This window comes from Camelina sativa, chromosome 13 (genome assembly GCF_030686135.1).
Source record: "Camelina sativa cultivar CO46 ecotype springtype chromosome 13, ASM3068613v1".
Lineage (NCBI taxonomy): Eukaryota > Viridiplantae > Streptophyta > Magnoliopsida > Brassicales > Brassicaceae > Camelina > Camelina sativa.
This window is the reverse complement of record NC_141892.1, coordinates 11,735,836-11,748,068: the sequence shown is the minus strand read 5'-3', so window position 1 is coordinate 11,748,068 and position 12,233 is coordinate 11,735,836. Positions and strand designations below refer to the sequence as shown.

The window sequence follows — 12,233 nt, the reverse complement described above, 5'->3', positions numbered from 1 at the left end:
TGTTTATACAATTTGTCAAACATTCTCGTATTTTTTATCCAACTAATTCAAGCCTTTTTAGATACGTATCTGCATGTGAGGCCTCTTGGCGAATATTTGCTTTCCCGATCTGTTATCGTACGACACCTGTAGAAAAGCTCCCATTTCATCTTCCAGGACAAGAATTGGCTATTTACAACGAGGATGATCCAATAGAAGATATCTTGCACCGTACAACGAACAGAACTTCTATATTTTTGGGCTGGATGGAACGCAACAAGATATATCCCCAAGCTAGAGAACTCACATATGCTGAATTTCCATCTAAATTTGTGTGGAATAAGAAAGAAAAACTTTGGAAGCCAAGGTCGGAGAAGCGAAAAAGTTGTGCAATAGGCAGGATTACATACGTACCGCCATCTGTAGGACAAGCCTATTACTTGAGAGTTTTGCTTAATAAGATTCCAGGACCAACAAGCTTTGACTATTTAAAAACAGTCAACGGTGTTTGTTATAAGGATTTTCAGGAAGCTTTTTATGCATTGGGATTACTAGACGACGATTAGGAATACATTGCGGCTATAAATGAAGCAGGTGAATGGTGTTTTGAGGAATTTTTAAGAAAATTATTTGCGATCCTACTGCATACAAAGAGTTTAACTGTTCCTCTTGAAGTTTGGAATAAAACAAAGGACATCTTGTGCGAGGATAGTTTGTTTAAAGAAAGGAGACGCAGAAATGATCAAGGTATATCAAAATGATTTTAATTTAATCGAAAATATTTTTTTTTCCGCAAGACAAGATTATAAATAAGTGTTTAACTTACTGTGGTAGGTCTAATGTTGACACAGGCTCAGATAGAAAATATATGTTTAACTGAAATAGAACTTATGTTGCGCTCGAATGGGACGTCTCTTACAACCTTCGAGAAAATGCCTAAACCAGATGATAGTATCATGAAGACATGAGTAAATAGGCTTATCGCAGATGAAAAAATATATAAGTCTCATAAACAATAGGAATTGTACGATAAGTTTTTACCAATGCTAATTGATGAGCAAAGACGTGTTTATGAAGAAATCATTCACTCTGTGAATCACGACAAAAGTGGTATGTTTTTTGTCCATGGTTTTGGTGGTATTGGAAAAACATTCATGTGGACTATTCTTGGTGCTGATATAAGAGCTAAAGGTAATATTGTTCTGAATGTTGCTTCAAGTGGTATAGCTGCATTGCTTTTGGAAGGTGGTAGAACGGCTCATTCAAGATTTGGTATTCCAATCAATCTTAATGAATATTCTGTGTGTTCGATCGATGCCGAATCTGATCTTGCTGATTTAATTAGAGAAGCAAAGCTCATAATATGGGACGAGGCTCCAATGATGAACAAGCTTTGTTATGAAACTTTGGATAGGAGTTTGCGAGATATCATGAAGTGTGACCAGATATTTGGAGGTAAAGTAGTAGTGTTAGGAGGTGATTTTAGACAAATACTACCTATTATTACCGAAGGAGGAAGAGTGGCGACAGTTTTAGCATCTATAAACTCATCTGTTCTTTGGAATAGTTGTAAAGTTCTTAAACTTACCGAAAATTTGAGACTTCGTAAGGCAAGTAATAGTATGGACGCGGGTGCTCTCGCTACTTTCTCAAAGTGGCTTCTTGATATCGGGGATGGCAAAATTAACGAGTCAAATAGTGGGGATGTGGAGATTGAAATTCCTGATGATTTATTAATTAATACAAGTGGGAATCCTATTGAAGCAATAGTTAAAGAGATTTATGGAGAACATTTTGCAACGAGGACTGATCCAAGATTCTTTAGTGAAAGAGCTATTCTAAGTCCAAGGAATGACGATGTTGATAAAATAAATCAGTTTATGCTTACTAAGCTCCCAGGTATACAAACAAAATAAATTATGGAATTTGGATATTGGAGAAAAAGTTTTCATTTAAAAATATTGATATTGAAGTAAATTTTTTTATTAAAAATGTCTATTAAAACATACCTAAAATTCTTTACTTTTTGTTGATCACAGGTGAAGAGAGACGATATCTTAGCTTTGATAGTATTGAAACGTCTGACACAAGCGGACATGATGATATGATCTACACTCAGGAATTCTTAAACAGTATACAGGTTTCTGGATTGCCAAGCCATGTTTTGACGTTGAAAATAGGAGCACCTGTCATGTTGTTAAGGAATATAGACCCAAAGGGAGGTTTGTGTAACGGTACGAGACTAATTATTACTCAGATGGCCAATCATGTAATCGAAGCAAGAATCGTGACAGGAAAAAAGGTTGGTGATAGGGTACTTATTCCTAGGATGTATGTTAGTCCACCTGATGCAAAGTTTCCCTTTCGTATGAGGCGACGACAGTTTCCTGTTACCGTGGCGTTTGCAATTACTATAAATAAAAGTCAAGGTCAAACACTAGAACATGTCGGATTGTTTCTACTGAAACCGGTTTTCACACATGGACAGCTTTATGTTGCCTTCTCTAGAGTCACAACCAGAAAAGGGATAAAGGTGTTAATTACAGATAAAGATGGGAAGTGTCAGAATAAAACACTTAATGTTGTTTACAAAGAGATATTTGAGACTGTCTAATTATGTTTTGAAATTGCATTATTGTTTTGGATTGTTAGACTTGGACTTTGTTTTATCTTTTAAAATAAATTCATTTAAATTATATTTATAAAACGTTGTTTGCCCCATTTTTTACTATATTTTAATTTAACTTCTCTCCAATGATAAGAATGTTATTTCAGAAGGGTGTAGACTTTCACATTGAAAAAAATCATATCCTTATTATCCTCTTATTCTATATTATAAAAGAAGTATTAGATGAAAATATCACATTTTATTAGTTTCAACAATGTGGATTAAAACTATGTAATTGTTATATATATCTTAAGTTTATATATTACCTATAAAATGCTTAACTCTAACATATCTCAAATAATAGGATTGTTATGTCATTATGATTTATACTTTCAATTAAGAGAAAACCAACTTCTAATATTCTCTTATTCTAAGGGCATCTTATTCTAAATTTTGCACATCATTACATTTTATTAGTCTCAATAATGTTGTTTTCAAAAATAAAATTGTTAGTAATACCATTATTAAATCTTTTATTATACATACAATAATAACTATTAAAATACTTAACAGTCTAGATAAAAGGTAAGACACGCTAACACGTATAAGACGCAACGTTTAATCGTGACTGTTTGTATTCTTACAAATCTCCAATCCCCTTTTCGTTTTCGTTAACAGAGGATAAACAGGAAAAACCTAAATTGTGGAGATCATGAAGTACGACTCTATATCTAATCTTCATCCCGACAGGACGAGATGGTGTATCTTGGCCAAGGTCTTAAATTCGTGGTATGTCACCGAATTCTTCACAAAACGGGTTCTTCTTGTGGACGAAAAGGTTAGAGTAGTTAAGAGAACAAGAATTCTACTTATGTTTGATTTACAAAAGTACTTAAATCATAGTTTTCTAACACAATGTTAAACAATTTTGGAAGGGTGACACAATTGAAGTTGCCTTTATACCGACTACACTACTCAAGCTCCGGAAGTACATCTACGAGGATGAATGGTATGCTATTAGGAATTTCAAAATCATCAATCCAACCCTCAAGGAGAGGAATACCCATCATCCTTATCAAATCAAGTTTACGAATGAAACAACCATGACCCTAAAGGAATCGGTAAATTCCAAAAGTTATTTCCGATTCGCAGATTTGGATGATATTTTCCGAGGAAGAATCCACCATCCCATATCCTTTGGTACGTTTTCCTTAAATTAGTTTTAAATTTATTAAGTTGAACTCCGTGAATTTAGTTTTTTGATGTCTTTGTGTTGAGAAATCTAGAGTCTTTTTAGGAAATTTGGAACTTTCTGTAATGGTCCCTTCCATAGTAAGATACAAATTCAAATTTAATACTAAAATAGTTATATGTGAGTGTTAAATAGTTTTGGAAACATTCATTTATTTCAATGTAAAGAAAAATTCTGACTTTTTCTCAAAATAGATGTTTAAACTCTGTTAATATAGTTATGAAATCTTTGTGTTAAGGAATCTATAGACTTTTTAGGATATTTGGAACTTTTTGTATTGGTCCCTCCCTTAGAAAAGTACAAAAATAACTTTTTACCAAAATAGTTGTATGTATATGATAGATTTTGGAAATGTTCATTCATCTCATTGGGGAAAATTTGACTTTTTGCCACAATAGATGTTTGTGGATGTGTAGTAGCTGTGAAGGACAACAAAGATCATTATAATGAAGTTGTTTTCACGCTATTAAATGGCAGGTAAAATACATTTATTTCACCTATCATGTTATTAAAATTTAGAGTTTGACTATTTCATAAAATGTTTCGACTATCTACATTTGAAGGAATGAAACAATCAAGTGCCGTGCAGTAAGCGTCTGTGCTACCCGTTTTATGTCTTTATGGGAGACATCTGGATGCCATCTCACATATCAAACCGAACCGGTGTTTTGTGTTCTGCATTTCTGGAAGGTTGGAGAGTATGAAGGTATATACTATTAATAACACTCGCTTGATTGAACAAATGCTAAACACTATGTGGTATAATCATTTACCAAACTTTTATACCACTTAAAACATCGTTAGGTAAACCGTGTATTGTAAACACATTGGCCTCCTCCAAGATATTTATAAAACCGGAGTTTGAAGGACTTGAGCATCACAAGGCCATGTAAGTTTTGAATGTTCATTAATATCAAGTAGTGTACCATGCTAGGGTTTAACTTATGAATGTGTTTTCTATATCTTCAGCTCGGAATTTGCTGGACGTTATTACATAAATCATGTAATGGAGCATGTAGGAGAAACTACAGGGATGTAAGCTGAAGGCATATTAGTTTTCAAATTTTTTGTAAATGCAAACTTGATAATATGCTGAATGTTTGTATGACCAAGTACTAGAAACCCTTATATGGGTTGTTTTCTATATTATCCTAATGGTCTAAACCTTGATAATATGTTGAATGTTTGTATGACCAATTACTAGCTTTCTATATTATCTTAATGATCTAAATGAAGGAAGTCAATTAGAACATTAGCTCATATATTTTTAGATCAAAGAATCAACCAAATGCCATTAGTTCATATATTTATAGACCAAACAATAAACAAAGTACATTAGTTCGTTGATTTCAAAGATCAGAATGATCTCCTTTCCTATATTATTCTAATTAAAATTAATCATAACAAATGTTTTGGGCTCATTAAATACTTGAAAATATGAAAATGAGCCTTTAAATCTTAATAAAGATAATATATATGTAGAATATTATAGTAAACATCTTATTGAGATCTTTTATTTGTTTCCATTTTTAAAAATGGAATTGAGAAAACTTAAACATTAAAAAATAAAAAAAATAAAAAAATAAAACTATTTTAGTATTTTAGAAAGAAAAATTGAATTGATTTTCTATTAAATTTCTGCCCGCACAGGCGTACGGGTAACTCTCCTAGTTGATATCTAATGGAAAAAGCCAATTTAAAAGGAAATAGTATGGAGTTGTACGTCAATGAGAAACACAAGTTAGAGCAGACGCAAGCTTTGAATATTCCACCCCTCTCTCCACAACGTAATCCTTCACCTTCTTTTCATCGTTTCCGAATACATTGCACAACGTCTTGACGTAGTAAGAGGGGAACTTTCCGTTCAACCTCACATAAAACATGATGACACGGCTCGTTTCTCTACAGAATTGGTCTGCGAGGAAATAGAACGTTGATCTCTTGATGGGCTCAGCTGAAAGGCTTGGTTGTTGCGACCAGGCAATGTTTCTTCTTATGCAGTCTTCCTCGCGGTTAATTGTCTCGGCCATGGAGGCAACAAACACTGCAATGAAGGTCACAAAGAAGACGATGATGCTCATGGAGGTCTTCATTTTTATCCTCTTAATGTCTTGGGAGAGGATATACAATGCATATTTTTATATGTATATGTTGTGATAGTTTAGCTCTAATTTGAAATTGTTTGATATTTATTTCTTCAGTTTTTGTTGTGATATTATATTGTCTCTATAGGCATAAACTAAATATATATATAGTTTACCTTTATGTAGTCCGTCTATTTGTAGTCAGTCTTACGTCTCCAACACGAGCGGCTCGGAAAGGTCTCCAAAACGTTTCAAACATGGCAGGGACGGCTTGCCGTTTGTGGTACGACAAAGATTTGGATACGGGGACGTTTCGGAAACGTTTCCAGCTAGCACAATTGGTGTCCCCAGTCTGTAATTATATTGATTATATATTTTCCTAAATGATTAATAAAAAGAAAAAGGGTAAAAGTCGCTTATATGATACTAGGGTACGGTTTCAAAAAACTTTTCTCACGTATTTTATTTCATGGTACGTATAATATGGTGCAGTATGATTGTATAAAGATTTGACGTGGTTCTTCTGATACGTCAAAAAAAAAACGTGGAGAAATACATTATAATACCAATATATATGTAATGGACAGAAGAGGCAGATCACAATGATAATTTTAAAAAACCTTTGATTTCAAAAAATCACAATGACAACTAAATCTCAAGATTTCTATTTTAAATTGATGTTGACAGAAAAAAAAATGATTTCTATTTCAAATTTCATATATCAAAAACTGAAACCATTAAGACTTTTATTGCCGCATTAATTGTAAAGATCGATGTCGTTTAATTCATCACATAATTAGGAAAATGTTACACTCTCTCCCACAAGTCTTTTTGGCTACTTATTCTTTACTCTCGCCCACCATCTCTCACAAAGATTCTCTGGTCTTTTGCTTACAAGTAAGTTTTTTCTCCATCTTCTATTTCTCGATGCTATATTGTCTTGAGATCTCTCTAAATATGTGTTTGTGTTACTGATTTGAAAATATGAATTAGTATTAACGAGATTAATCAAAAACTCTAATACTTCTGCCCTTTGTTAATTTTTACTTTCGTTGATCTATTTTTCTCTATATTGACAATTGATTTTGTTTTTCCTTTTCTATGATAGGTTATCAAAAAACATAGTTTTCCTCTATATTTTTCTTCTTCTTCCTTAAAAATAAAATTAGGATGATTTTAAGACGAGATTTTACTTCTTCCTTCAAAATATTATCATTTATAAACAGCGTAGATAGTATACATGGAAACAGTTTTATTTGATAAAATGAAAAACTGTTACGTAGAAAATTCAGCAATTGATTTCGTTTTTTAATATTTTTTTGGTTAAACGAATTTAGCCAAAACTTGTGCCATTTATTAATTTAACGGTAATAAACATTATACACTCGTAGGAGATGTAATGATTGATAAATATGGTATATTAACGTATAATTCTCACTAAAGAAATAAAAAAAGTTTATTGATACGTTATTGATTGAGTGGTTTACTTCAGATAAAGGAAAAAAGTACTTACGTCCATGGCAAATGGTGGCGCTGGTGGTGGTGGAAACAACGGGACAGGAAACCGGACGGAGGAGTTACAACCCCACCCGGTGAAAGAACAACTCCCCGGAATTCAATACTGTGTCAACAGTCCTCCTCCTTGGTGTATGCTTTGTTTTATTTGAATATTGGTTATTAGTTTCTTTTATTTAGTTTAGATTCTAATGTGCAAATGTATTACTTTGGTGTCTGCAGTTGAAGCGGTAGTGTTGGGTTTCCAGCATTATTTGCTGAGTCTTGGCATCACAGTTCTCATTCCAAGTCTATTAGTCCCACTCATGGGAGGTGGCGATGTAAGTATATGATTATTTGATATATGTTCTTAACGAACCTTAACACAAGAAAATGTGCTCTCTTCTAGATTTTGGTTTTAAATTTTTGATTTTAAAAATATGTTTTGACATTCTCAGGCAGAAAAGGCTAAAGTAATACAAACATTACTATTTGTGTCTGGATTAACAACAATGTTTCAATCTTTCTTTGGAACTCGATTGCCTGTAATAGCTGCGGCTTCTCATACCTATATCATACCTATCACTACCATCATTTCTTCAACTCGATTCACTTACTACTCTGATCCATTTGAAGTAAGTCTTAACATTAATATTATCATTAATTTTACAACGTATATATTGCACTAATAAAAAATTTGTTTGATGATTAAAATAAATCAGAGATTTGTAAGAACAATGAGAAGCATACAAGGCGCTCTTATTATCACTGGATGTTTCCAAGTTGTCGTCTGTTTTCTAGGCATATGGAGAAATATTGTTAGGTAAATAATTTCTATTGTTTTTTATATTGGTTTGGGGTTTTACCGTTAAACATGCATGTTTAATAAGAGAGGTTGCTCATTTGGCAACATGGTTGGTGATGATCAGATTTCTAAGCCCACTCTCTATTGCTCCTTTGGCAACATTTACCGGACTGGGACTATACCATATCGGCTTCCCTTTGGTATGTATATATATGTATATACTACTCCCTCTCGTTTATTTAGTTGTCATTCTAGAGTAAAAATTTTGTTTTCCAATACTTGTCATTTTAGGATTCCAATGCATATGTTTGGTAAAAATACCAATTTTATTCTAACTATTTTAATGCTTTGACCAATAAAAAAATTAGAAAATGTATTAAAGAAATGGTATAATAGAACATTGATCTATTTTCTTAATTTGTGTGCAAAGCTCTAGAACGACATGTAAAAAAAACCAGAAGGAGTAGTATTAGTCATTTACGATAATACTTTTACGTTATTGAATACTTATAGCCTTAAATAATATTCATTTATATGATTTTTTATAATTTATAACTATTTCGTTTTCAGTTAGCAAGATGCGTTGAAGTGGGACTTCCTGGATTGCTAATACTTGTATTTATCACTCAGGTAAATCTCTAATCATTGCTTCCTAGTTTGAACCCATACACATGTGTTCGTTTATTTTCTTCTGGATTTGGCATAATTAACAAAAAAAAGTATGTTACTTTATGTCGTGTGTAGTACTTACCTCGTTGCCTCAAGATGAAGAAAGGGGTGATGCTTTGGGATGGAAACAGATGCGACCGCTATGGGATAATGTTATGTATTCCACTGGTATGGTTGTTTGCTCAACTACTCACATCAAGTGGTGTTTATGACCACAAGCCTCAGACTACTCAAACAAGTTGTCGTACAGATCGCACTGGTCTCATAACCAACACTCCTTGGTCAGTTCTTCTATTTGAAATGTTTGTTCCTCGTTTTTCTTTCAGCGATTTTACTATTTTGATATTCATATTTTATTTTTATGTGAACATAGGATATACATACCATATCCGTTTCAATGGGGAAGCCCAACTTTCAACATAACTGATTCCTTCGCGATGATGGCTGCATCTTTCGTTACTCTCTTTGAGGTTAAACTTTTATTTTTATATATGAAATTTCTATTAGAAATCAAAGAATATAATATTTTAATTAGCTTACTATTGTTAAGCATGAAGAATGATAAGTTTTGTATACTATGTTAGTCGACTGGTTTGTTTTACGCATCCGCAAGATTTGGAAGCGCGACGCCCATCCCACCATAAGTTGTTAGTCGTGGTACTGGCTGGCTGGTTAGTTTAACATTAGTTCAGTCAAGTCACTTTTGAGAAAACAAATATTTTACCGTTTATTGACTATTTATTTCATCATCTCATGAATTTTATAAATATTTTGTAGGGAGTTGGAGTATTACTCAATGGGATGCTTGGAGGTATCACAGGGATCACAACATCAACGTAACAAAACTCATCTCAACATCACAATTTTTTTTTTAATTTCCCCACGATTCATCTTTAACTTCAAAAATAGAAATTCTGTTTTTAAAGTCTAATGATATGGTTTTGATATGGGTGTACGTAACTTAATATTTAGAGAAAATGTTGGACTTTTGGCAATGACAAAGATTGGGAGTCGAAGAGTGATACAAATATCAGCTGCCTTCATGCTTTTTCTCTCCATTTTTGGTAATGGTTTTTTTTACTATAAAACCTTTATATTCCTATAAAAATGTATAAATGATTTTGTTGATCATAATGCAGGAAAGTTTGGAGCTTTCTTCGCGTCCATACCATTACCAATCATGGCATCTCTTTATTGTATTGTCTTGTGTTTTGTGTGTAAGTCTTTTTGCATGTGACCAATACACTAGTAATATATATCATGTCTTACTAAAGATAAATTCAATTCAAAATATTGCAGCTTCTGCGGGACTTAGCTTTCTACAGTTCTGCAACCTCAATAGCTTCAACACCAAATTCATTTTGGGATTTTCATTTTTCATGGCTGTTTCAATCCCTCAATATTTCAGAGAATATTACAATGGAGGTTGGCGGTCTGATCATCGTTCGAATTGGGTAAGCTCATCATCTTCTTTGAGACACACTTTTAGAATCACAAATACTTTTTTTTGTGACTTGTTAAATTGGGAATTATTTCGTGAATACAAAACAGTTTGAAGATGTGATAAGAGTGATATTCATGTCGCACACAACAGTTGCGGCAATTATAGCGATAGTGCTTGATTGCACATTGTCTCGTGAGACCGATGAAGCCAAGAAAGATTGCGGGCTGAAATGGTGGGAAAAGTTTCGACTATACAACCTAGATGTGCGAAACGATGAATTTTATGGTCTACCTTGCAGCCTCAACAAATTCTTCCCTTCTCATTGAAACTTTCACAAATATTTTCATTTGGATGTTGTCCTTCTTCTTTCTTTATATTACCTAGAATTTTTGAGTACTTTTCTTAGTTTATATTTTCTAAGCTTTAATATTTTGTTCGATATTACTAAATAATGTTCCAAAAGTTTTTTTTGTTTTGTTTTTAAAGTTGTTACACGCTAACAGATTAATGTCCCTTTTTTTTACTAATACAGTACGTCTAACGTATTAATTTAATTACTTTGACAGTCAAAACTATTATATGAGAAACAAACAACTATTTACAAGAAAAAAAAGAGAGTCTGTTATCTATTAGTTGAAAATGGAGTCCTCCAGATTCATAATCAGTGAAACTAAAAAAAAACTTCCACCTTCACGTACTAAAGTTGTCTCAGATCTTAGACTGTGGCACATCTTAGACTGAAGTATTGTTGTAACATGATCATTTGCAAACATATCCTTTTCTTTCCGGAAACCTGGTAGGAAGGATGTACTATCCTGGTTCATGTCATTATGGCTTTTTAAAAAAGGATTTTGTTGCCTAGATTGAATCCACAGCTTTGCTGTTATGCCTAATGGGTCTGATAGGATCACATGATTCACATCACATACACTTCAGGAGCTTCGACCTATGAAGACCCTTTCTGACTCGAAGATCGATCCAAGCGTGGTTGCCTAAGTATCAAGAAATGTGAACTCAAGACAAAAAAAAAAAAAAATCTTTAACTAAATTTTTATAAGATTTATGATTTTTATTATAAAAGTGGTATTATTAACAAATTTGGGCTTTTTGTATTTTAGATGAATATTTTGAGCTATAATTATTTGACTACTAGATAGTAACCTGCACTCTGAAGTGCGGGGAAATGTTTTGTTAAATTTATATGGTATTTTCTATATTTTTAAAGTAATTATTTTGTAACACTATAAATGATATTAATAAGTGAAGTTAATTTCTCATCTAAGTTTTGGACTGGATTCATTTCAAATTCGAATTTCAGGGTATTCAGTAAATGAGATTTATTTAACAAAGTAGACTACAAGAATTGGTTTAGTTTGGAATTGCTTGTTTTTAGGTTTTCTTTTGGCTTAAATGCGAATAACTCGTAATTTTAGTAAATGATAAAAACTATAAGAATTTGGATTTTTTAATATATTTTTTTTCTGGTTCTTTATAGAAAATAATATCAAAAATAAATAAAAAGACACGTAATTTTAAATTTGTAAGTGCAAAGAAAAAAATATCAAAATTAGACTTCTAGATGAAAAAGGTTTTACAATTATGTGGCTAAGGAGATATTTAAATTCAAATGTTTTGGTGTGCTTTGAAAAAGAAATAATCATAGGATATAATAAGAAATATTTATTACAGATTTTAAAAAATCTGCAAAAGAATCCAAATAAATTGTAGTTAATGATTTAATATGCCCCTTAATTTATTTATATTTTTATGCCACCAATTTTTCATGTGGTTTAAAATTATATATTGTACATTTATGCATTTTTTTAAAAGAGTATATATAGCCAAATCAGTTTTCTTTTATCTTTATAATTCATTTAGATAGTTTTGCAATTTTTTTA

The 12,233-nt window shown here is 32.2% G+C and overlaps 2 protein-coding genes and 2 pseudogenes across 3 annotated transcripts; 3 read left to right on the top strand and 1 right to left on the bottom strand.

Annotated features, from left to right (window-relative positions):
* Positions 1–818: 818 nt before the first annotated feature.
* On the top strand, positions 819–1,895 carry LOC147929417 (uncharacterized; annotated as a pseudogene).
* A 188-nt stretch (positions 1,896–2,083) lies between these two features.
* LOC147929416 (uncharacterized) lies at positions 2,084–2,593 on the top strand. Its single transcript, XM_087481002.1, has one exon. The coding sequence runs from the start codon at positions 2,084–2,086 to the stop codon at positions 2,591–2,593; it is 510 nt and encodes a 169-aa protein (XP_087337128.1).
* A 2,916-nt stretch (positions 2,594–5,509) lies between these two features.
* LOC104738188 (uncharacterized) lies at positions 5,510–6,025 on the bottom strand. The gene has a single exon (XM_010458403.2). The coding sequence runs from the start codon at positions 5,930–5,932 to the stop codon at positions 5,564–5,566; it is 369 nt and encodes a 122-aa protein (XP_010456705.1). The 5' UTR covers positions 5,933–6,025; the 3' UTR covers positions 5,510–5,563.
* Positions 6,026–6,524: 499 nt separating this feature from the next.
* LOC104736565 (putative nucleobase-ascorbate transporter 10) lies at positions 6,525–10,835 on the top strand (annotated as a pseudogene). Its single transcript, XR_015578532.1, has 15 exons — positions 6,525–6,820; positions 7,416–7,570; positions 7,661–7,758; positions 7,876–8,052; positions 8,140–8,240; positions 8,347–8,422; positions 8,793–8,852; positions 8,967–9,172; positions 9,265–9,361; positions 9,476–9,562; positions 9,669–9,727; positions 9,864–9,955; positions 10,031–10,108; positions 10,191–10,345; positions 10,443–10,835. The product of XR_015578532.1 is annotated as a putative nucleobase-ascorbate transporter 10 (transcript).
* Positions 10,836–12,233: the final 1,398 nt, after the last annotated feature.

Bases quoted from the DNA above. Each gene is read 5' to 3' on its own strand.
- LOC147929416 (XM_087481002.1), top strand. From the start codon at position 2,084: ATGATCTACACTCAGGAATTCTTAAACAGTATACAGGTTTCTGGATTG.
- LOC104738188 (XM_010458403.2), bottom strand. From the start codon at position 5,932: ATGAAGACCTCCATGAGCATCATCGTCTTCTTTGTGACCTTCATTGCA.